This window comes from Lactuca virosa, chromosome 8 (assembly GCF_052849685.1).
Source record: "Lactuca virosa cultivar CGN04683 chromosome 8, Lactuca_virosa_CGN04683_v6, whole genome shotgun sequence".
Classification (NCBI taxonomy): Eukaryota; Viridiplantae; Streptophyta; class Magnoliopsida; order Asterales; family Asteraceae; genus Lactuca; species Lactuca virosa.
Genome location: NC_136433.1, coordinates 80,630,417 through 80,657,472, shown reverse-complemented (window position 1 = coordinate 80,657,472; position 27,056 = coordinate 80,630,417). Strand labels below are relative to the sequence as shown.

Below are 27,056 nucleotides of genomic sequence, written 5' to 3'. Positions count from 1 at the left end.
TTTGTTTATCAATTAGAATATTTGTATAAAAAGCTTTTCAGGTACAACCATACAAGTATGTATATGTCTTGTAGAGCACATGTACCTACTGCATCTTTTCTTGTACATTGACAATTTCCCACATGAGTTCTTGAAACGTACTTCAATATACATGTACCTAATGCATCTTTTCCTTATATGCTTCCTATATCTATCAAATAACTCAGCAAATAACACCACCTTTGGAATAGTAAGCCATGTAATGTTTCAACATCAATTTTTTGTTTTCCATGTCTATAGAAAAGTACTGTTCCCTATACATAAAAATTTTCAAGACAAAGTTAAGTCAAACTTATGGTACTCAAATGCAAACTATATGAAAACAAAACTAACACAAAATAAACCTATAAGGGCGGCAACTGTCGTGAAAGTCTGCATTTCTTTTATATTGTGTACATTCACCTCCAGTGTCAATTTCTGCAACTGAAACAAAGAAATAAAATCAAACAATGAATGTTAAATTCAAGAAAGAAATTAATGAGACTATAAAGAATAATTCTGATCGATTTTATTTTTGCAGCACATAGAGACAACATGCTCTTCATCTGTAATACCCACGTCAGAAGCTATTTTAGTTTATCTTTTCCTAATTTTGACTTCACTTTTTGTAAAAGAGGTATGATTTCAGAATAGCAAACAAATTTTGTTCTTTTTTATGGAATATCCCATTGAATGTTGGAATATGTAAGGAATCAATTAACAAAACTTTTATATGTTGGAATAGTATATGTAAAGAATCCATTAACAAGAAAGTAAATGAATTATTCTAATAATTATTTATAATCCTTGTTATTATTAGTGATTCATGTCGTGTTTACCTAATCATAATGGTAGAATCAAGGGGATAGTGGGAAACAAGGGAGGCGGATGGCAATGTTATTTTCTTAGAATTTGGTATTCAAAAAAGTAAATGTTAATGAGAATAATGCAAAATAAAAAGTTGAGAATAAACTATGAAATAGCGAATACTCCACTGACCCGTGGGTAGAGGTAAGGTTGCCATGAAATCTTGATAGAAGAAGGTGAATCATGTTGGATCATAAATGTAGTTTCATCCTCAAGTTCTTTGTCCCAAAATTCGGAGCAATCTGTTTTCTGCATCTCATCACCTTTAATTTTCCTAGGAACTAGCTCAACTCCAAAATTACTCTGAGCTGCAGCCGAACTGCAACCCATGTCTATGGAAAATGAAATCTTATTGCATGAGGAATTCAACAATGTTGTGTGCCTCAATGAACTAAAGGAAACATATCCCACATATGTCTTTGTTTCATGATATTCAACACCCGGTGCTTCATTAGACTCCTCACAAATCTCAGATCGAGAATCTTTATCTACCTCCCACTCGATTTTTATGTAAAGATATGGAGCATTTATTTTGGTAAGAAAGCATATTAAGAACCCACAAAAGTCATTGTACCAATCATGTGGAAGATGCAGTACAAATGTTTTCCACCTAAAGAGCCTACCAACAAACCCCTTTGGAATCATCTGACGTTCAAGAGCAACACTGATAAAATGATCTTCAAGAGCATTTCCCTGCAATGAAAACAACACATTCATTTATGGTTATTATGTTTGGGTTTATATGATAAAGATTGAAATTACAAAGGTAATTAGTGAGTCAAACCTGGAGCATGGAGTCTAGTAATATGTCACCAACAAGTTTGTTCTCCCCCCAAAGTGAGACTTTCCACAACCATTTACAGTTTGAAATATCTCCAAAGCTTTTAAGCGACCTACAATAATCCGCCTTCACAACAGCTATACTCGATGGAAGCTCTGACAATTCTGTAAGTTGTTTGCAGTATGACACGTTGAGCCATTTGAGTCGGGGAAGCCGCATGCTACTAAAACTTAATCGTGAAAACTTATTTCCTGATAGATTGAGTTCTTCCAAGTTGGGTAAATCCCAAACAGCATAGTCAATGTCTTTATCTCCCACACTGCAGTATGAAAGATCCAACTTTCTTATGTGGTTGAGAGGTACACAAGGCTCCTGTAAACTACATTCTACATCATCGAGGTCCTTCTGTGGTTTCTTAACTTCTACATCACCACACATCCACCACGTAACCAAAAAGTTTGTTGAAGGTTTTTTGTAGGATGCAACTTCTTTCCCACCATTATCCAAATGAAGATATGATAATTTGTCCATGTTTTGTGGGATCTCTAGGAGCTTAACAAGTTTGGGGCAATGTGATACTGAAAGGGTCTCGAGTTTCTTTAGTCGGGTTAAGGGTGGAAATATCTTAAGACTGGCACAATATTTTATAGATAAGAAAACAAGCCTTTCCAAGCGTCCTATCGATGGATGAATCTCTTTTAAACAGTGACATACATGAAGAGTAAATCTTTCAAGATTTGGAAGTCCATCAAAATCTGGTGTCTTGATTAGGTTTTTCAAATCAGCAAGTTCCATGATTTTCAAATTTAGCAAATGCTGTTTTATACAAGTGACAAGTCAAAAGTATATCAAGGCAACAGAAACAACAACAATAACAACTATGCTTCCTAATGAGACCTCCACCAAGCAAAAGTCAGTTAAAGATTTTCTTTTATAGGATTCAACTTCTTACCCACTATTAAAAGGAATGAAAAACTAGAAATGGGAGGTCAAACGAGAACCATTATGAAATCGAGAACACGAGAACAAGGTTTAATCACATGTGAATAGCGTAATTAATCACATAACTCAATCCAAATAACACCAATAACAAATGAACTGTAAAGGTTATTTGGTTGACCCAAACTATGAACACTGATACTTGGAGAAAGAAGACTCCTAAGAAGCCTAATGTTTATAATTCATGTTGTTTAACAGTGCACGACATGTGATGTAGAACTTACAATTCATACATCATATTTATTCCTAACAATTTGATATTTCTCAACCAAGAAAATTACCTTGTAACCCTTCCAAAGTTGTTTCTGCGATATGCCATCCAATGTTAGACAACAAAGCTCACTTGGTAGAAAGTTACTAGGAAACGGACTCGCAAGGTCACCTCTCCAATAAATCCACCGAAGATTTTTCATGTTTGCAATAATCCGAGGAACAGGTTCTACTAGATCATAACTATTGCATTGTATTGCTTCAACCATGTCAAGTTCCTGTGACACAAACAAAATGGTGTCAGAGTTCATTTAAAACTGTTTCTTAATACATGTATCATGCAAAGCTAGCTTAACCATTACCTTCGTCGCATCCATAGCACATATTTTGAGAAGGTCTTCCTTCTTCCAAACTCTACTATGTTTTTCAGGATTTTTTGGGTGTTTCCCTCTAACAATGTAGTGTCCCATTTCTTGCACCAGATCATGCATATCAAAAACTCCATCTGAAACAGTTATAAGAGCCTTTTCTATCAAAACCTTTATGCCTATAACAGGGTAAAAACCAAAAGCATGAAAGGTTGCCATTAACCTTTCATTTTTATACTCCCCACTGAAGAAACATGCAATATCAAGGAACAACTCTTTCTCAACCGGTTTAAGTCCATCATAGCTGATTTTTAGTTTTTCCACAATATCAGACTCTGGGATCTCTTTCAGTCTGGCTAATGCACTCCTCCACTCAATAATGTCTTTGTCACACAGAAAAGAACCCAGAATCGTAAGTGCTAATGGGAGGCCACCAGCATAAGAAACCACATCACTTGAAAGCAGCGCAAAATCTTTCATAGGTCTATAATCCCGGAGTGCATGCTTGCTAAAGAGCTTAATAGCCTCATCATCATTTAACAAGCTAACATTGTGTATGACATCTACTTTGTGAGCATTTAACAAATGCTCATCTCTAGTTGTTATTATTATTCGGCTTCCATCGCCGAACCAATCATGTGATCCAGCTAACGCTTTTAGTTGGTCAAAGTGATCGACATCATCAAGAACAATCAAGACCTTTCTATGGCACAACCTATCCCTTATCATGCATCTTCCTTCTTCAACTCTATGCACTTCCATTTCTTTTTGTTTCAACACTTCTATAAGAATCTTTTCCTGCAATTTTTGCAAACCGTACTTGCTTGATTCGTCTCGAATGTTTTCAACAAAGCAAGAACCATCAAAGTTGCTAGAGATTTCACTATAAACGTAAGATGCAAGAGTAGTTTTACCACCACCCCCAACCCCCCATATTCCAATCATGCACACACCACATGAATCCATTTGTAACTTTGATTTAAAATCTTGCACACGAGCCTCTATTCCAATCAGGTCTTTATTTGCACTTGAAGTTGCTAGATGCAACTTCTGTGTAATTGTGTCAACAATTTCTTTGATGCCTTGTGCTTCATGCCTAAAAATTAAATATACAAGGATAATTAGTATATGCACACACTGAAAAAAGAGATCATTTGTTTCATGCTCCATGAAATAATGAAAAAGCATAATAACCCTTTATATATCACATTCAAAGTAGAATTCATAAAATTAATATCACAAGTAGTTTGTAACAATTTTCTCAGGGAAGATCAAATTGTTTCAAATATGAAAAAGTAAAGCAAGATAAATTTGTGGTTGTAGCTTGAAATGACATGTTAAGTACAATACAGAATTAGAATTAGACCTCAATGAAATCCATCTGAACTTATTTTCAGCTTATCCGGAATCCTATATAGGACTTGGGAATCATGTAACATACAAATTTCGTAATATACTCAAACTTGTATTTGTCATATAGAAAAAGAGACTGAAGTTTAAAATGTTAATGGGAGCCTAAGCCTACTAGCATAAGAAACCACGTCTAGTAAGAGTATCTCATAATCTTCTACCAGTTTATATTCCTCATATGCATGTCAAACAAAAAGCTAAATAGCCTCAACTTGTGACAATGTCTAATTTATGATGTCTTAGCACAGTCATGGTGATTATTATTCAACACTAGTCACCAAACAGATCAACTGACCTAGTCAAAGCCTCTGTTTATCCAATGCCATATTCAATTATTCATCATCAAGAATAATTAGTACAATTGTATAAAAAGCTTATCACGTTTAGGTAAAAAACGTATTGTGGAGCACACATATCTTAAGCATAAAAGATGCAAAAGCACAGAAGAACATTACCCGTTGGCTATTTGTTTGGTTTCCCATCCAGAAAGGTTACTTGCATCCACTAGTGCTTTCCTCCAAGATCCAACCTTGTCATTGTTCTCTAACCCATGTTTGAAAAATGCTTTTCCATAATTTTGTTTTTGTTTTCGTACAGCAGAGGGCTCCACGTCATAAAATATGGGCATTACGGTTAGGCCTTTTGTATCCTTGCATTTCATAATATATGCAAGTTCATCTAAGCACCATGAAGAATCTGCATAATTTTTAGAGAATACAATGATGGCAATCTGTGATTCTTCGATAGCCTTCATAAGGGTAGGACCGATTGATTCTCCATGGGGAAGTGTTTCATCGTCCTTGTAAGTGTAGATCCCTTGTTGTACAAGAGCTGTGTACAAATGATCCACAAAAGTCTTACGCGTGTCTTCCCCTCTAAAGCTAAGAAAAACATGATACTTCCACAGAGGAGTAGAAAAGGCTAGAGCAGAAGGAGAAGATGATGAAGATGCCATCTATGTATTTTTAGCACCTTAATGAAATGACCTATATAGAGAGAGATGTTAGCTTCCAAGATCACCACCTTCTGATGTTGAGATAAATGTCAGGGGTTTTAGCACCTCAATGAAATGACCTATATAGAGAGAAAGAAAGAAAGAGATAGAGATGTAGTTTCCAAGAAATTTCCATTTTACAAAAAGCTCAAGAAGAAATTTCCACTTTACCAAAAGCTAAAGAAATATCTCATCACCACATATTTATAAAGGCAATTGTATTCACATTTATGATCCGTTGTCACGGATTATAGGTTAATTTGCAAAAATAGTCCTATGACTTGTCATCTTTCTGGTTTTGGTCCTTACAAAATTATTTTTTCTATGTACAGTCCCTATTTCAATGTTTGTTTTCTGGTTTTGGTTTTCCCATCTAACAATCTACTAGAAGTCTATAATCAGTTAAATCTTTATCAATCGACTATGTCACTATACTGCCCATATCTTACATTTTTTTATTTCTTTTTTATATTTTTTATTAGTATATTATAGTTCTCGTATTATTTTGTTCAAAAACCCACCACCCTTTTGTCACCGGCCTTTATCATCATCGAGAACCCAACCACCATGTATTATTTTGACCCTCCAACTTCTATCTCCGAATCTGATCTTCAGCTATCGAACGAATTGAAGAGGAAGTTAATTTAGGTTCTTTTTCCACTGGACCGCGGTACTTTAAAGTGAATCGGATGCTTGAAAATCTTAAACATCAATGTGAACCGGATCTCCTAAGCCGCCCGGTCAACATGTTGGTCAATATGGTCGATCATTCAAAGCCCAAGGGAGTACGATCAATGGAAATTTAACGCTCATTTCATGAAAATCCAAATAGAAGGAGAGCAAGAGCGACCTAGAGATGGAAATCGAAATGTCAACACTCAACATTCAATCACAAAGTCCCAACAATTAGAAATCGAAAATATTTGTTATAAATGATTTTATCTCTCAAACTTTACACATCTCAGTTTCATTTTGATTGAATAAGTCAAATATAAGTTTCTGATTTTTGTTTGTTTTATATGATTATATTTGCATCTCAAATTTGATAATAGATTATTAGGAATTAGGTTTGATTTTTCTCTCTTTACCGATTTGGTCATATGGAATATGTTTAATGGTGTACTGACATTAGACAGTTTAAGTTTGTTGATTTTTTTTTTTTTTTTATTTGTTTGGAAACTTGAAATTGAAGATTTAGAAATTGATAATTTGTTATATGTGGTTTCTTAATTCTTCCAACGCAACATAGTGGAAATGAGATTTTTAAGACAAAACTGCAAATTTGGTCCTTGTGGTTTGCAAAAAACTTTGGATAGGATCCAAAAAGTTTTCGACTTGCATGGAATGTCCAAAATCAAGGTTTTTCTGAGTTTTTGGTCCAAAAAAACTTGAAATGACGGTTATACCCTTTTAATTTCTTTTTTATATTTTTAAAAATTTTTCAAATACTATTTTAATTTACAAATAAAAAGAAAAGAAAATAATTATCCCCAACACACACACACACACACACTCTCTCTCTCTCTCTCTCTCTCTCTCTCTCTCTCTCTCTCTCTCTCTCTCTCTCTCTCTCTCTCTCTCTGCACCATGGTTTTGTCGTTCTTTGTTTCCCTTCTTCAACATCTTTTTCCCCTTCTATATTCAACTTGACAATCAGGAAAAGAAAAAGGGAAAACATGAATGTGATTGTTTTTCAATCTCAGAATTGATATTGATTTGAAGTTTTTAAGAACCAAGATGTGCCCCCTTTCTTTCCCCTCCATGCAGATCCAATAACAATGTTTATTCTCCAAGAAAAGTGAAGAACCGATGAATTGGGTCTTCTCCACCTGCAATTTGTGTTCATGGTGAAGGTGGGTGAAGATCTATTATGTTTGTCGGAAAAACCCTAGCATCCGACGCCACCAACCTTTGATCTGTAATGAACTGGGTCTTCTTCATCGTTCTTCCTTTAGGGCTTTCTGGTTTAGATCTGTCCATCAAGCGATTTAAGGCACCTGGACATATTGTCCTTACTAGTGAACATACACTATGGATCTCCAACCTCCAGAGAATCGACGAGCACCACCGACGACACATCAACAACTTCAGATCCAAGCTTCGGTGATCCCGGTGGTGGAGGAGCATCAACCGCCCATCAAACTATCCTCAAAGCATTCATCGGAGCAACCCATATATGTGTGGATTCGTTGAATGTGGATTGATGTCGATTTCTAGATTTAATGTATTTTTTTGTCTTCATTCTTGTTGTTGTTCATACATATTGATCATCCTTTTCTTTTTCCAGATCAAAAGAAATTCGATTTAAATACATCATCGCTATATCTATCTGTATAATTTTGGTTTGAGATGAAGATATGAAAAGGATTTCATCTAGTTAGTCGTATATATACATAGATCGATTTTAGGTTTAGGGTTCGCATCAGAAATCGATTCATATTAATCGATTCAAAAGATGTTTGTTAAGAAGGAAATATGAAGATACATGTGTGAATTCGTTGAAGAAGAAGATGGAGGATGAATGAAGAACTAAGAAGCATGTCCCCTTTCACTTTGCGTTTCCGAGAGAGAGAGAGAGAGAGAGAGAGAGAGAGAGAGAGAGAGAGAGAGAGAGAGAGAGAGAGAGAGAGAGAGAGAGAGAGAGAGAGAGAGAGAGTTATTTTCTTTTCTTTTTTTAAATTAAAATAGTATTTAAAAAATTAAAAAAAATAAAAAAGTAAGTAAAAGGGTATAACCGTCATTTCAAGTTTTTTTGGACTAAAAACACAGAAAAAAACCTTGATTTTAGACCTTCCATGCAAGTCGAAAACTTTTCGAACCCTATCCAAAGTTTTTTGCAAACCACAAGGACTAAATTTGCAGTTTTGTCGATTTTTAATTGTGATTTCTCAAATCTCAATTTTCATTTGTATTTGGTTTTTGGTCTTTTATTCTACACAAGCTAAATATTTTTACTTTTTACCGTGAAAAAACTTTTTAGTACTTGCTACTTTTTACTTATTTTTTAATTTGATTTCTCAAAGTTCTTTTTCCAATTGTATCAAGTCATCCAACAGTGAATAGTTTTATTTAGGATTGTAGAATTTTGTTATTTATTTCTCATCTGTATTTGAATACAATGGTTATGTTTGTGTATTAATTTGGATTTGTTTTTCTTATATGTTTTAGTTTTTACCATGATTTCTGAAGGTTCGGCTCTTGATGGATATATATAGAAAAAATAAAAATAAAAATAAAAACTACATACTAACTGAACTATCGATAATTCTAAATTTCTAGCATTAATGTGTTTTCTTTTACTGTATTTACTTTATCACATATATTTATAAAATATTGCAATGTTTCTTAAAATCCATTTAAATGAGTGGAATTTTATAAATGGTTCGACTATCTTCTGTCTTTGAGAGGGTTGGGGACCTTCTTTCCTTTATTTCTTTTAGTCCTTGGCCCAAAATATCTTTTGGGCCTGATCCTAAATCCAACTTTAAAAACAAAAAAAAACTTAGATCAATCAACATATGTTACAACTAGATCGAGGTTAAAAATATATACAAAGCTCATCCCAAGATGCAAACTTGGCTCGAAGCTTAGCTATTAATGTCCCAAGCATCTAAAGTAAAAATCTATACATGATGAAAGATTTTGCATTTATAATGCAATTTATTTATATACCAAAAGAAATTTAAAAAAAAAATAGATACAACAACATGGAATCGGAATGAAGTTGGATTGTGCATCAATTATTTATCGAGCAATTTGCGTGCACGTGTGTTCGCACCTTTGACTCGTGTATTTATCTCGTCAACATCATCTGAAAGATCATCAAGAGCCTTGTTTTGTCTGCGTTCCAAGAAAACAACCCATGAACCAGACATAAACAAACTCAAAACAATAAACATGTTTATATTTTCAATACATATATCAAATGTAACAAATAATTATCCTATTTATATTTTTAACGTTTTATAAGGATAAATGACCAAAACGCCCTTTTACTTTCTACATATTTTACAAAATTAACATCAAGCTCAAACATTAAATAGGTGCAAGGGCCTATCCATGTGGTTTAGTTTAGTTATACACACTTGAATTAACTTTCCAAAATGTTATGGATTAATTTGCGGAGGAAGGCTAGCTCTTGAGGTGCAAAATTTTCTAAAAAAAGTCTAGGGTTCAAAACCTAACGTCAGACATATTAATAATTACTGTTGGTGTTTCACGATTTATTTTTAACTTATTTTCCAACTTGTCCATTGTAGTCAAAAAAAAAAATTAGAAGAAAAAGAAAAACAAACCTGTCGAGTTCAGATCCCATCTCGTTAGCCATTCCTTTCAAATCACCCAATATATCACTTAAATCATCCAACGCCTCGTCTTGCTTTTCCTTTTCCACCTGATTTTTTTTTAAATAAAAAAAAAGTAAAGATTACATAAAATACAACAATAACAGCAGATTGTTACAAATGTTGGCAACATATATATACCTCAACTTTCTGCATGGCACTCTTTGCTTCACCATGACCTTTCTTGTTATCCTTCTTCCCCTTGTGTCCTTGTTCCAAACCCAACTTCTCTCTTTGCTCCTTACTTGCTTTCTTATCTCCTTTTCCATTATCTAGCAAAACACAATATACTCAATTAAGATGAAATTAATAAAAGTTCACTCAAAAATTAATTAGACTAATTGGATTGAAATTACAAACCTATTGGCTCTGGCCCTTTAACTTCCTTCCCCTTCTTTGGCTTCCATGTCATGGAAAACATGCCTCCAAGGCTTCCTAATATCTTTTCACCCTGTAAAAACACATTTATGATCAAGAAACACATTACTTAATTCTGTTGATTCTATATCGAAGTAGCTTGTAGTATTCAAATAGAAGAAAACTTACCCTACTCAAATCTTTTTCCATGTCAGCAGCCTTCTCATGGGTCCTGTGAATCTGCTCTCCTTGAGCATGTAAAGTATCAAGGGTCTTACCAGCATCCGATTTAATATCTTCTGCTATCTTCAAGGCATTGTTTACACTTTTTGTAGTTTCTTGAGCCTGATCCACAGCATAATGTTCTAATTCCTGATTAGACATGCCATCGAGTTCGGCTTTACTTTTTTTCTTGATTGTTGTTTTCTTTTTCCCGAAGAAGTCATCATCATCGTCATCATCATCAATAGGGTTACTTTTTCCTGGGGGTGCAGAAGTCTTTTTAGCAGCTTCTTTCTTATCTGCTTGTTTTTTGTCTGTTTCTTTTTTATCTGCTTCGGTTTCTGCAGGTTTAGCAGCAGGAGGAGGCGCTCTTCTAAAGAACATGTTTGAAGATTAGATTATACCTATACTAAACCTAGATTGTTCAGCAATAATACCTGAATTTGAGAAAAAAAATATATGTTAATTCTGGACTTGAAATAACAATCTGATTGTGTTTAAACGATTAACAAGTACATATATCAGCCACAATGTTAGCAATTTAGGTCAAACGTTACGTAGATTTATAGCAAATTCACCATTGTATACATCTTTCTTCGAGTTTGTAGCATATGTTACACAATCATCAGAGTTTGATGTTAAAAATTAAGTTAATCGTTTCGATCGTATATTTCAAATTATGTGGTTTCTATAAACGGATCAAACGTGAGATCTTGTGATACGAAAACAGTAATTTGCAAGTTGCAACTTTTGAGGAACTAACGTTGAATTAAACAAATGTTCATTGAATTCAATATTTTGCACGATTGCATGAGAATAAGCACACTTATCAAACAGAATAAACATAAAAATTCACCTGACCAATGTACATAAACGAGGAACAATTACCCTCCGGCCGACCAAATTTATTTTCCTTTATTCTAATGGTGGAGGGAGAGAAAACAGGGAAGAGTCTTCTCTCCAATATACAGATTAATCGACCGATGAAATGCGAGATTGTATTTTGAAATTTGGTGGTTTTGAGGTTGACATTAATCGCTCTAAAATCACAGAGATGATTGAGTGGCATTGCGAAATTTCGTGCTGGTTTTTGCAAAATTGTTTGTTCCGCCATATTTGATTTCTTTTACGAAAATAATGCAAAGTATATATATATATATATATATATATATATATATATATATATATATATATATATATATATATATATATATATATATATATATATATTCCGAATAATAATATGATGTTATTAATTTTTGAGAAATTTGCAAAAATAGTCCTTGGGCTTGGGATATGTACTCAATTTCGTATAGTAAATATCAACATTGCACGTTCCGTCCTTTTAGACTAGTTGTATTGTGATTTTGGTCCTTTTAGACTTTGGTCCTATCATTGTGGTTTTGGTGTATCCAAACTAAAATCACTATTATACATTGTTTTAATGGGTATGTTTGGCAAAAGTAGCTGTTAGCTGGAAGTGGGTAGCGGTTAGCTGGTAGCAGGTAGCTGGTAGCGTGTAGCGGGTAGCTGGTAACGGGAAGCTGTAGCTCTTATTTGTTATATGAATGTTTGACAAAAATAGCTGGAAGCTTTTGAAATATATAAAATTACATAAAAAGACAATTGATTAAAAATAAATAAATATATAAATATATTTTTAAGGGTAATTATGAAAATTGATTTCAAAAGTTCAGTAGCGTTTTGTTAAACGCTACATGAAGTAGCTTTTAGAATCGGAGTGTTTTGTTAAAACTAAAAGCTAAACGTTCGTACTGCCAAACAAAGTTTTTTGTTTAAACTAGAGCGTTTTGTCAAAAGCTAAAAGCTAGAAACTCCCAAACGCTTCCAAAAGCTCTGTGTCAAACACACCCAATATCTATTTATTATTGAAAGACAAAATGGGTCTGCCGAACTGTCCACTCCCGTTTATCTTCTATTCCTAAAAACCCCCCCTCTTCCAATCTTCATCTCAAACCATCTATATGGTGAAGGTCTCCTATGACATCTTTGATTCATCTGTGGATGTCAATGGAACAACTATTAATGATCTTAGTCTCATACCGATTATAAAATCATATCCCAAGCCTAGTCTCGTATGTTGTGTACCTGGACAGTAACTAATCATCATTTTGTTGCTATACCCACGGATATCAGGTATTATAATTATGATCTTAATAAGTTAAAATTTACCAATTTGAATTTTCATTACCCAAAACCCGATAACAATCTAACTGGAAATATTACGAATTCCAATTCTAACTACATGCATTAACAAGTTTAATTTTTAGCAAATGTTCTATAAAATAATCACGTTATACAAAAAGTATAATATCTAAATTTTATGATAAGTAGATCAAGATCCTAACGTAAATATTAAAAATGATATTAGTAATTTTCATTATAAGAAGCAAGCAGTAGCCACACAACAAACTTTATATTTATATTTTTGATATCACATATAACATTGTAAACTAATTATGAAAACAGTTTCTCTTCTCGAACTCCTTAAAACTATTGATCACCATCCCTTAAGCCTTTGACTCAGTGTCTCTTACTTGTTTAAGTTGTTGAGGTGAAATGGTGGTTGTCGAGGCCAACAAAATAAATAATCTTAAATCTTGTACATTAAAATAGTGTATAGTGGTAAATGAATCGTATCCACGGATATTAGTTCAATTTTATAACTCTATGACAATCTTTTTGTAAAAATACTTATACAATAACAATAAAAAAAGGGGGTTTTGGTCTTTTGAGATGTTTAAAAGAAAATAAGAGTTAAACTAGGATTTAAAGACACAATTTAACAAAAGCAAGAATTTGATGTAAAATCAATGAGAGAAAGAAGGTTGACTTAAGGTTTCCTTACTTGAACATTTAGTGAACATATCATTAGAACCTAATGGTGCAATACTTGTTTAAAATCTCTAATTTGGCTATAGTAATCCAAGAAGCTTAAGATTACCTAGACTTTTCTTAGTTAATAAAATAACTAGAGAAGCTCATAACATAATTTCTTAGTTAAAGTCACAATTCTCATTAAGCATATAATTAGTGAAAATTAACTAGCATTAAGAACCAAAAAATCACCAAATTCAAGAGGAGTTAAATGTTTTCACTACCATGTTTGAGAAAATGTTTTTGTGATTGTGTGAAATGAAAACTAACACAAGAACCACTTGTTGCTTGCTAATTTGAAGATCCATTACTTAATCAAGAAATTAGCCAACTAATCACTACAAATACATTTAAACTCATGAATAAAAACATACAAGTAGCAGGAAGATGTTAAAACATAAAAACATTCTCATAAAGATTCAAGAAAAAGTTCATAGAGTTATTCAACATTCAACCAAATATTTAAATGATTTCACTAAAGTCAACCAAGATTAGTTTAGTCTAGCATGGCTAAACTCATGATAACAAAAGAAAAGTTAAGAGTACCCAACATGTAGTAAGAATCAAGAGCAAAAGATGATGTTTTTGATGTTCTTAAAGAGCTCCAAGACCTCCAAAAACTCCATAGAATAACTTCAAAATATGATGTCAAGAAGTGTGCAAAAGATGCACACCAACCTTCCTCAAATAGCTCTCAATATGGAATTCTGAAAATGCCCCTGCAGCTCCGTGCGCAGCTGCGCGGCCGCACAGCTCTGCGCGGGTGGGTTGCGCGGGTGGCTCCTGATGTGGGCTTCTTTAAGTTTTGGGCCTCCACAACTTAGTCCATTGGCCCAGTTTGAGTCCATTCAACTCCTATCCCATTTTTCTTCAAGATTTCTTCATTTTAAGCCCAATTTGGCTTCTTCAAGTCACCCAAAGCTCGTGCACTCGCTTAATCAATAATCCCCGCATGCACAAATATTCTTCCATTTTCTTGCAAATTCAAAGCTCATTTACTCCAAGCCTTTAAATAATCAACAAGCCCACTCCATACATCATTTGCACTAGATATCAAGCCCATAATCATTGTTATCTTCCAAGTCCAATCGCCTCCCAAAGATCCCGCTCCGCTAGTCTCCTTAAAATCTGCAATTATGCCCACGAAACTAGAAAGTACCCGAAATAGTCATAAAATAACAATAAGGAAAATATGTATGAAGATTAGCTAAATTATGAATGAAAAAAATGCTAAAATAAACTATAAAAAGAAGTAAATAAAATGAAACTATCATGAAGCGAGAGGACTAAGGTTGAAATTGGGTGGAAATTGTGCTCTATGTATCTCAATGTGATCAGTATCCTTAGACAACAAAAGGATCTAATTCGGGTAAGATGTTGAGCACCTTGGATGCATATTGATGATGATTACACATTTGTTTGAAACATATCATTCAATGAAATATGATCCGAGGAATATGATATTTTATCTTCATATCAAGATATCATGTACTCATGTACTTATCAGACATAATGATAGGGTGGGGGATCCAATGACTCAAAACATTGTTTGAGTCGTTATTGTAACATGTCAACTGTAATGGAAAAGTTTGATGTATTTTATGTGGGGTCGTCGGTGATGACAAAGGGAGGGGCAAGGGAAGAGAAAGGGGTTGATGGACTTACGGAGGGAGTTCTTCCTTATCTCTTTTAAATTGACTATTACTTTATTGAACCAAAGACAAGAGGTAGTCCTACCCTCCAGTGTCGGGTATTTCAATGTACTAAAATGTCAAACTAACATATTTCCATATGTCTATTTTTTTGCAAACTGGTGCAAAAAAGGAAAAATAAGTTCTTTTTCACCCTGAATAGCAAAAGTACTTTCCTTCTTCTATTTTGTCATTACATGATGCAAAAAGGAAACTTAGTTTCTATAAAACAAATACATGGATTACAAAATCTGTTAATGTACATAGTATAAAATAGGGGGTAAATTTATTTCTTTTTTCAAAATAAAAGGTTTTTAGCCCATGATTTCTGGAAACAAACTCTTAAAAACGAAGTTCACAATGAAAATCATAATGAATAACAAAGTAATAAGTTCTAAGAAGTAATATTGCCTCAAATCTCTTCAAAAGCTAAACCTTAATCGAAATCTGAGCTTCTTCTGAGTTCCATCACTTCTATGATCTCCAAAAGTCGAATAATACTCCAAGCATTCGTTAGGCATGAGAGAATAATCGTAATATTTATAATTCCCGAATCTGGCCCACCACGTCGTGGTTGACCGCTACCACGACGTGGTCTTCATAAAAAACACATAATCAACAAGTTACTACTCCATCGGGATTTTCCAAACACCACGTCGTGTTGAGACAACCGCGACTTGGTCTTCCAGCTTTAAGTCTTCTTTGATTTTTATCCATTTTTCCTGCTTCCAGCTCCGCAATAGCTTCCTTTTGATCCCGAGCATGTTTTCGCTGCTACAAAACATATTTTAAACAAATTAAGTACGTTTTGTTCTATAATGAGTATAAATGTAGCAAAAAGTATTAAAATAATGTATTAAATATATAACTAAATATGCACTTATCATTGCCCTTTTAAATATATAATTAAAGCTTTCAAGAGCATTCAATCACATTTATAAAATAATAATTCCAAAACATTGCAGGAGCAGAAAACATCACAGGTTTAAAACATAATGTAGTAATTTCATAAATCTTCAAGAGAATGTTGTCTGTAGTCACACCGGTCTCTTTCCCTTGTCAGTACCTGATGATCCTGAAAAATGTTAAATAACAATGGGTAAGCATAATTCTTAGTGAGCATACACATTAATCTACCATTATACATATCACTTACTTACACATATCACACATATCATATTTCTTATAAAACATAGCATAACATGAACATTTATAGCACATATTGTCGGTACCAACCATAAGTTTGTTCCACCTTCAGGGAACTACCCCCTTACTCCCTAATAGGGAAATAATAGATAAGAGTGTAGCTTGTCTCACTAGAGAACAAACCACATTCTGTCTTTCTTTTCTCACTCTACCGAATTAGGGTATCCGTGAATAATAACATAAAACAAATAATGCCTAAATAATATAATAGGAGGGTTAGTGTAACTTGCCTCTCTTGATAACTTGAAACACTCTAGTTGCAAGAAATAAATGAACCTCCTCCTTTCTGAACACCTACACAAAAATTATATCGATCACTTACTTACACATAGCACACATATCATATTTATCATAAAACATAACATAACATAACATAAACATTTATAGCACATATTGTTGGTTCCAACCATAACTTTGTTTCACCTTCCGGGAACTACCCCCTTACTCCTTAATAGGGAAGTAATAGATAAGAGTGTAGCTTGTCTCACTAGAGAAAAAACCACATTCTTCCTTTTCTTGCTCACTCTACCGGATTAGGGTATACGTGAATAATAACATAAAACAAGTAATGCCTACATAATAAGAGAGTTAGTGTAACTCACGTCTCTTGATAACTTGAAACACTCTAGTTGCAAGAACTAAATGAACCTCCTCCTTTCTGAACACCTACACAAAAATTATAATATTTACTTAACTTGTGCTTCCTTATTATACTTTAACATACTTATCTTTGTATTACTTTAACTTTTCTTTGATTATAGTGTTTTGTTCGCAACCTGATTTCTTACCTTTAGTGTCATACTTAGGTTCTGATAAAATTATATTCATATATTTCCCTCTCTTACCTTTCTGTAGATATAAAGATCTCATTATAACGATTTTTGGTTGATTTTATATTAATTTTACAATTTAGCAACTCGGAGCTGTCAGTTTCTGGACACACTTGTAAAGGTGGTAGCTTTTACTCTAGTAAGATTAAAAGTTAAATCTTAGGAAACATTCATGGTATACCAGACATTATACCCTAACCATAGCCTCTGGCGTTTCATAAATTGGAGTTTTGTAGAATTAATTATGCATATCACAAGTTGATGTATAATTTCAGTCGTTTACCGGACCACTCTGCACTCGTTTAATAAATTTTACAAATATACTAAGAATTACGTCAAGCCCTTCATATGGAAGAAACTAGATATTCATATATAATATAGGCTTTTGAATTTAGGCATTTGGAGTCCTAATGAATTTATTATGATTTTATAATACAATACATGAAATCTATGACAGCACAGACCAATATGAGAACATTGACCATTATACCCCTTAAAGAGTTGGAATTATGAAAAGTGATTCAAAGTTTGTAGAAATTACACACACTAAGATTTTCATAAAACCAAGTCTCATAATTTTTTAGGTGTTGTTATTTCCTTGCATGAATTTTAGAAGTTGACGGGCAGAATTGGAAAGATTGATCATAATAGCTTTTAAGTCACTTTTGATGTCTCGTGAAGGACTTAATGGTTAAGCTTTAGCAAGGTTGTAGAACTCGTTACTCGGTACCTGTTCGGCCGACTACCGAGTAGCGAGTACTTGAGAGTACTCGCGATTACTCGGAGAGAACTCGGATTCGGTAATTCATGTAGAAATATTTTTAAGGAATTATATATGTGTCAAAATCATAAGTTGATTGAAATATATAACAAAATTAGATACAGGTGAATACACAAAAACTGAAAAACACATAGTGGTCTCACTTTGTGAATAACTACTGAAAATTTAAGATATATATGTAGTAATAATCACATGTGTGTGTGTTAAATAATAAATCATTAAGTATATTATTCATATTAATCATCGAGTTGACCGAGTTTTACAACACTGCTCAGTTCACTAAGTGGCCGATCGGGGAGTACTCGGGATTCTATAACTCGTCTCGGTAAAGGGCCGAGTAGCGAGTACTCGGAGGAATAATCGGACAACTCAACGAGTTTTACAACACTGAGCTTTAGTATTAACACTTTAGACATAATAATTGGTTACCTATGAGGTTTGCAAAGTGTATTAATCATCTTTACTCAAGAGTCTTGATGCAAGACTTAATAGAAGTATAAAATTAGGGTTTAACCATGAATTATTAACTTTTGCTCAAGTTAGGGTTAAGTGTCCAACTTAACCCATTAAGATCCTTATATCACCAAGGCTGGAAATTTAGTCCCTCAAAGCACCACCATATGTTGGTGGTTTAAGGGTGGTGTTGTGGTGGTCAATGACTCAATGGTGGTCAAAACACCAATAATACAAAATACATTGCTAATAATGACACAAAACCTCGAAACAATACGATTAATCAAGGACCTAGACTCGTCTGCTTATGGAGCAACCACAACTTGCAGCCACCCTCTAGTGGAGGCATATGGTGGCAGAAGGTGGCACCACCCACCTGCCATTGGTCGGTGGTGGTGAACAGCAGCGGTAATGACCAAAACGCAATAAAGAAAAAGAAGAAAAATAAGGAATTAAACCACTTATTTACTCTAATATCTAATCAAATAGGTTTCTCCCTCTCTCCCTCACCAACTAAACACCTCTTCAGTCCTTCTTCCTCGCCCACAGCCCCTTCTCGTCCACCCTCTTCTTCATACTCTTCTCTTACTTCTTCACTCTCTATCCCTCTTGATTTCTTCTTCTAAGCCGATCATACGTTAAATTCAAGGGTTTATTTGGCCTAATACTTATCTTAGATGTGGTAGGCTACCAGGAACGAGCCCAACACTAATCTCGTTGGTTTCATGATGCTTTTGAGCCAAATTTCATTTTCAGCCCCCAAATATCCCATAATGACATTTCCTACCCTGAAAACAAAATTCTTTACAAAAGATACTTTAAACCTTGACATTTCCGGTCCCTAATAAATCTTTATTTTTCATTATGGTCTTTAAGTTCTATTTCATTTTATGATATTTAATCTATTTAATTTATTAATTTTATTTATTATTTAACCACTTGTTATTTATTGAATGCCATTTTTTTCATTTTATTCACCAATTTAATTCTTTAGAACATTTATCTCTAATTATATGATTACTCTTATTAATTAACAAACTCGTTTCTTGAATTACTAACGAGAATTAGGACGTTACGAGAGAGAGAGAGAGAGAGAGAGAGAGATTCTCTCATTCTTTTCCTTCTTTTCTTCTCCATCTGTTCTCCTTCACTTTAGCAGCCCACCCCTCTTTTCTTTCCAACTTGGGAAAACTCTCATATTCTTTGTAACTTTGTTGGAGCTGAGGTGGAACCCGACATGTTCGATACTACTCCCTTGGCCTAATCATGTAATTGCATAATATCTATCATTTTTTGTTCACCGTCAGTAAATACTCGGTTGGGTAATCCAATGTGTTTCATATGTTTCTATCTAATTACCCTAGTGAACAGGGGCACATTTTTACAAGGATCAGGAGGGTCTTCCCCCTCCCCCTCCTTGATTTTTTTATTAGAATATCAGTGGTCCAAATTTTTTATGCATAATAGGCTTAAATATTTAAACTTGGGTTCCTCCCTGTGCAGTCCAAACCAAAAGAGCAAAAGCAAAAGTAAAACGAAATAACGAATCATCAATAATCACTCACGCTCTATGCCTCTAACCCTCGTTGAGTCAATGTCTCTCCATCCTTCGTTGATCATCGATTCATCGCCCATGCTCCCCTCACTGATCATGTATGTTCTCAATTTTCAGTTCTCTCTATTTCTCTCTTCTCATGTTTAGTGTTTTGCGTTGATTTCAGTCCCCATGATTTTTTATGTTCATAAATCATAATGATTTCAGATTGTTAGATGAATTGTTTATTTTTAGATAAATTTTGCATAATTTAGAAGCATTGTTAGATAAATTGTTGCAAAATTTTGCTATGATAGATGAACTAGATTATGACCCGCGTTAAACGCGGACAATAATTAAATACATATCACATTAATAGGTGGCTTTGTCTTAGGTTGAATTTTAATAAAAAAATGTTAGTTAGATTCATTTTTAGAGTTTTTGAACCGAACTTATTAGAGAGCAATTTGGTTTTTTAATGCAGTAATTTGTAACATAAATGATCTATGTGATCTTTGTTTTATCACAACTTAATGCGACTTTTTGATTAAAACATGTTGTCTAGTAGCTTTATGAATTGACTATGTTCGGTGTACCAAACCCCATGGAGGCTCATATGGCTCTTTTCATATTGGTCATGTAAAACCAAAAGTAACAATAAGTTGTTACATGTACCAGTAACACTAAATTCTGCAAATAAATTCAATAAACATTACAAATAAAGTGAGTTGTCATAACCATAAACATCAAATTCAGACATTGTAACTTGGTCGATTTCAAAGTATTTTTTCCTTATAAAAATTAAAATATGATTTTTCAGGCTACACCCAATCACATATACATATCTTCCGATCAAATAAATTATTACAAAAAATGTTATTAACAAAAATATAATATTAGTTTCATAATTTGCTAAAGGTTAACACTAATAAATAATAATGAACTTTCATAAATCTTGCATTTTGGTCACTACATCCAACTAACAAATGAAATTCGGTTTAGAGGATTGATTCAAGAAGTGCATCCATGAATTCTTGTAACTGAATTTTGGGAAATGTTAAGACCTACTGAGATATGAGGGAATGGTCTGTGAGGCTACGGTTGGTTTCTATAAGGCAATACACATTCAAAATCGTTAGCACATATCTTTCCTACCTGCTTCAATTATCAAATTTAGATCAAACTTGTCAAAATCAAATTATAAAAAAAACAAATATGTAACCTAACAATCAAACAACATATTTTTCGTTGAAATAAATATCATAAATCTACAATTTACACTTTATATATTATTCTTAAATTATATATCACCTTTTCAGCTTTAATGGTCACTCACACCTCTTTCTGCCTTATTGTTGTGACACGCATCTATATCGAAAATAAAAGAAAGAACTATAGAGAATAATGTTAACAGAGTGATACTTCATTGAAAACGTAGCAAAATTCTTTATAAGGCCGCTAGGATTCTTCTATAGACCGCTAGAAGGTCTATATAGTGACAACCGGTGTGGCATCCATGAGAACGCACCACTTAAAATAACTGTTTTGATTAATGTAAGTGAAAAAATCATTTAGAATGCTTACCAGTTTTGATTTTTTCCACTTGGATGTGAACATTAAAATTCTTGTAGAGAAATGGAACTTCAAATGAACCCTAAATAGCCAAATTAACAAACATGACAACACAAAAAGAAGCCTAACTTGGCATATAACCAAATTTCCAACAAATTTCAAAAATTTAAGGTTTTGCTGAACAATTTATCGGAATTTTATTTTATTACAACCTTATACGAGTAATCAAGAATCTAAATCAAGTGAAAGAAGTAATTATTCATTTAAATCCAATAAAAAAATTACAATATTGTGAAATTGCATATAATTTACATGTTTGCTTATTGTCTTGGAGATACCCGACCACTTGGATCTGTACTATTATTTGATTAATTAGTGCATAAATTACATTATAGAATATGAAATTTAACGATTGTTCAAATTCATTTACACTTGATTTAACAATAGAAAATGGACAAATTTATAATCATAAAAGTATACTTAATTCAACAAATTTGTTATCAAAATTAATAGAAAACTGAGTTTCTTGAAGAAACAAGTCAAATACACAAAAACGAATAAAAAACAAAAAACATTTGAAGATCATGTCAGAAATGTATGATCAATAAGATCTTTTTGGCACTTTTCAATATATACATGGTTAATCTTTTCTCATCTTCAGGATGATAAGTACAAGTGAGTAGAGAAAACAAATTTATAATCATAAAAATATGCTTAATTCAAAAATTTTGTTATCAAAGTTAAAGGAAAGTATTTTTGTCCAAAATAATCAATTATTAAGTATGTAGGATATTACCACTAAGGGATTTTGAGTTTTGCATCATCCTCAAGCTTCAATAAAAACATCAACTAATGCTCATCACTTTCAAGTAAAAATCTTTGCAATTTAAACTTAATTATAGTAAATCTAATCAATAACGTTATAGAAAAAGGTAAGTTTAAGAATAATTACATAAAGTTATTGAGTTAGATAGTTGGAAATCGAGCAATTGTAATTTAACATGTATGAGACCGATTATTATATTCAAAATTGGAAGTATTTACTATATTAATAAGAATTAAATACAAGGTGACTGTTTTGCCTTTGATGAATTTTGGTACCATCGATGTACACTGAGAAAGAAATAGAATAATTAAAAAGATATATCACATTGATTTGCAAACATATAGGATGGTTAGTGCATAAGTTATGGCTTTAAATTTGGGGAGGATTTTAATTTTAATTTAGGGATAACAGAAGTTGGTGAAGGTTTGAGCGGAAACATTGATAGACAACGTGTTTGACCAAACATTGGTCAAGATGACGTAAACAATTTGATCTAAGGGTGGAAAATGTATAAGTGAAACTCAATAAAAAATATTTATTGCTTTAGATGATGAAATAAAGTTTCTCTTTTAGACATAGAATTCAATCTTCTATTTTGTATATGTAAATGTTTTACACTTGGGTTGCGGTGACTTAGTAAGACATGTGGAAGATATGGTGGATAACCTATTGACCCATGTTCAAATCCTAGCACTACTCAGCCTCTCTGGCTATGGAGGTTCGCCTGCAGTAACTCTGTGTCATGAGGCATAGCATCATGTTCGCAGTAGGGGATTAATCGGTGCGTGAAAGCTGGCCCGGAAACCCTCGTTAGGGAAGTTCCCTTTCCAAAAAAAATGTAAAAGTCTTAGTCTTTGCCTCTCTCTAGCGTCATTGTAATGAGTTTTATTATTTAAATTTGTAAAATTGTGGATATCATTAATATCTAAAAAATAATAATATTTCAATGGTAAATGTTTACTAATAAATTTTTCAATAAATTCACAAGGAATTGTAAATAATTGTTTTAGAACGGTTAAAAGATTTATAAAAGTTTATAATTTCATAAAAAGTTGTAGTTTGCTAATATTTATATTGAAGTTGTAATGAATAACACTGTAACAATACTGACAAATTCACATTCAAACGGAATAATAGAGTAAAAATGATTAAAATTCTAAATTCATATAAGTTTAAACCCAAAAGGCAAATAGATGAATAATTCAACATTTCATAAAACCCAAAATGTATTTAAATGATCAAAATTCTAACCCATAAAACGAATAGTATGAAACAAAGTAATCAAAAAACAAACCCAAAAACTAAATAGTATGTAAACATAATATGAAATCAAATGTACTCAAATCACCCAACTACTCATATAAAATCATGAAAATCATATATTATTTGTCTTTGGATATCAGTTTTGGTTTGCCTTCTCCAGAAGTACGATATGTCATTGATGTTAATGATCATTTGGTTGAGGACATTGTTTCCATATTATCAACATCGTAAGCATCTTCCAAATTGTGTTTTAATTCTTCATGTCTAGACACTTTTTTAAAGGATGTCCACTTAGTTAGTGGACTTGTTACAATACTTTTATCAAGATTCGAAGCCAGTGTGACGTTATCACCAGTAAACGAAACTGCATCCTAAATATAGAAAATAAATTCATATGTCAATCTAAAAGTTAATAATATTTTAAAGTATTTAAAATATTAGATTTAGTTATATTATATTTAAAACCTTTAAATTTAATGTGTCTTGACATCCGAATTTCGCCGATAAAACGTTAAACGAATCGGATTACGGCGCCTATATTTGTAGTACATAGACATATGTTAGTTGATCAACTAAAATATAAAAAATGAATCGAATAAGTGTAGTGTTTGTAGTAAGTTTCATAAAAGAATGTTACATGTTCGATGTTAATTTTTTTTTCAATTCAACAGTGATTTTATTATCAACATTGAAGTTTGAGATTGCATAACCATCAACACTGATCTTCAAATTATAATGAGAAATTTGAATTTTGAACGGAAACTTTTTATCCAAAAGTAATTTCAAAGCAGACGGATAAATCTTCATATTACCCTACTAAAAATGGAAAAATGAACGGTTATAAAAATAGACAGACAAAAAATAAAAATTAGTTTTATATAAATGAAGTTAATACCGATAACCTCATTAAACTTTCGAAGCAACTCTTGTGTGTGTTTTTTTCCAGAAGTTTCTTTGCGTCATGATCAAATAACGTAAGTGACACCACGCCGGTAAAGTCTTGTACTATAATGGTGATTTTGAAACTAAAACCATTGATATAAACAAATTCAATAATATAAAATTTGAAAATTTAATCGAAGATTATAATATATATATATATATATATAAGAGTTACTGAAAACCTTGAAACAACAGATACATCTTTGTTCATGCAAGTTGAAGTGTAACAATAAAAAACTTCTTTATCTTGCTTTTGATCCGTTCCACTAGCTTTGTCATCATGCATTAAAACGACTTTTATGGCTTTTTCTTGACAAACATAGGTCAACACATTAAAAAATCGATATAACGGGTGTAATTTGGTTTCTGTAACTAAATGAATGAAACTAATATGTTTAAAGTATATTGATTATTTTTTTATGACCTCTCAACAAGAACACAGTAATAACAAATAATAAGAACATAGTAAACACAATAAATTGAAGAAGAATAAGGAGAATAGAGTAAAGTAAGAGCTTGAAAAAAAGAATTGGAGAAAAAGATTGCTCAAGAAGAACACTGTAAATCATAGGACTCAATCCAAAATCGTAAGAATAACCACTTCAGTGTAATCGTATATATAGGGTGTTTTTGAAGAAGGAAATCATTATCTTCTAAAAAAATTGGGATCTTAAGATATCATCTTGGAGATTTTCGGCTATTCATTTGGAAAAAAAAGATATCAGCTATATTAATTCAAAACTTCAAATTAATTGACTTTCTTATTTAATCAGTTTTAAAATTCCAACAATACTCTCAAATTGATTCATTTTATGTGGGATATATTGAGAGATAAATTATAAATAATATTGACTTTAATTTGACTCTTAAATTTTGCTGATTTAATGGGATTAGATTAGATTTTATAGGTTAAACTTTAATTATTGATATTTTTGTTTAATTAGTTTTTTAAAAAATAAATAAATAAATAATAAAATATAAACAGGTTTGAATTTGAAAATTAAAAGCTATAAATAAGATAGTTAAATTAGGAACAATATTAATTAGAGAAATTGATATCATGTATATAAATAGAATGATATGTTTCAATTGATAAAATAATTATTGAATTTAAAGATTCTATAATTATTACAGATTCTATAATTAAATGTAATTGTGTTTGAATTTTAATTATTGAATTTTGCTGATTTAATGAGATTAGATTAGATTTTATAGGTTAATACTTTAATTATTGATATTTTTGTTTAATTAGTTTTTTAAAAAATAAATAAATAAATAATAAAATATAAACGGGTTTGAATTTGAAAATTAAAAGCTATAAATAAGATTGTTAAATTAGGAACAATATTAATTAGAGAAATTGATATCATGTATATAAATAGAATGATATGTTTCAATTGATAAATAATTATTGAATTTAAAGATTCTATAATTATTACAGATTCTATAATTAAATGTAATTGTGTTTGAATTTTATTTAGGAAGATGATGTCAGCAGTTGATCTAATGGTGAAAAATATAGGATTAAAACACAATCAATGGCCCTGATTGCTTCATTGGTGAATTAAAGGTTCTCTTTTAATGATGTCAGCAGTTGATCTAATGGTGAAAAATATAGGATTAAAACACAATCAATGGCCCTGATTGCTTCATTGGTGAATTAAATGTTATCTTTTAATAATATTTAGAGATATTGTAGAATTTAGGTTATGAACATTGTTATGTTAGATAGATTGTTGCAGAATGTAGCATGTTGGTTCATGAGATGATGATTTCAATTTTTATTTTAATAGATACAATCATATAAATCATACAATTTCATAAGAACGGTAATTTGGTTTTTAATTGCTGAAAATTTTTGTTTTTTTTATTTCATGTATAAGATCTGTAATTTTAGGTATTTTTGATGTTTAATTGCTAAAAATGATAATATTTTTTTATGTATAAGAATATTAATTTTAGTTTCTAATACTTTTGGCTTCCAAATGGCTATTCATGAAAATGTAGCAAAATGTTAATGGCTAGATTTAGTACAGCAGCGAGGAACCCATGGCAATTGCGAAAGGACACATGCAGTACATGTCAAGAAGTGGAGGTAGGTAACAGGTTGTATAGGGTACATTTTTGAATATCAACAAATACAAAACTTTTCTTCATATCCAAAATATCTTCAACTATGATTCGTTTCCAACTTCCATGGTCCCCATATACTTTATTTACAAAATAATAAACGTTTTATGTAACAACTTGTTTAATAAATATGTAACACATACAAAATAATGAATTTTGTGGTACACACTATTTTTTTTTTATAAAAAAATGTAATATTATGCTTACAATTAAAAAAAAAACCTAATACTTTAATCAAATGATAATATCACTAACATTTGATGTCATTTAAATTTGAAAATTTCAAAAATTTGTTCTTGTATTAAGATTACTAAAATAAATATTCGATAAATTTAAACTAAAAATAGACAAGTTAAGGAGC

At 32.0% G+C, this 27,056-nt stretch overlaps 2 protein-coding genes across 2 annotated transcripts; both read right to left on the bottom strand.

Annotated features, from left to right (window-relative positions):
- Positions 1-202: 202 nt before the first annotated feature.
- LOC145129146 (disease resistance protein Roq1-like) lies at positions 203-5,805 on the bottom strand. Its single transcript, XM_079063882.1, has 6 exons — positions 5,109-5,805; positions 3,238-4,339; positions 2,947-3,153; positions 1,670-2,482; positions 1,018-1,578; positions 203-462 (listed from the first exon to the last, which is right to left on the bottom strand). Exons 1-6 carry the CDS (start codon positions 5,606-5,608, stop codon positions 352-354), a joined length of 3,294 nt encoding a protein of 1,097 aa, XP_078920008.1. The 5' UTR covers positions 5,609-5,805; the 3' UTR covers positions 203-351.
- Positions 5,806-9,232: 3,427 nt separating this feature from the next.
- LOC145133271 (putative SNAP25 homologous protein SNAP30) lies at positions 9,233-11,565 on the bottom strand. The gene is made up of 6 exons (XM_079068209.1): positions 11,426-11,565; positions 10,537-11,006; positions 10,351-10,441; positions 10,132-10,262; positions 9,943-10,040; positions 9,233-9,487 (listed from the first exon to the last, which is right to left on the bottom strand). The coding sequence occupies exons 2-6, from the start codon at positions 10,951-10,953 to the stop codon at positions 9,388-9,390; spliced, it is 837 nt and encodes a 278-aa protein (XP_078924335.1). The 5' UTR covers positions 10,954-11,006; positions 11,426-11,565; the 3' UTR covers positions 9,233-9,387.
- Positions 11,566-27,056: the final 15,491 nt, after the last annotated feature.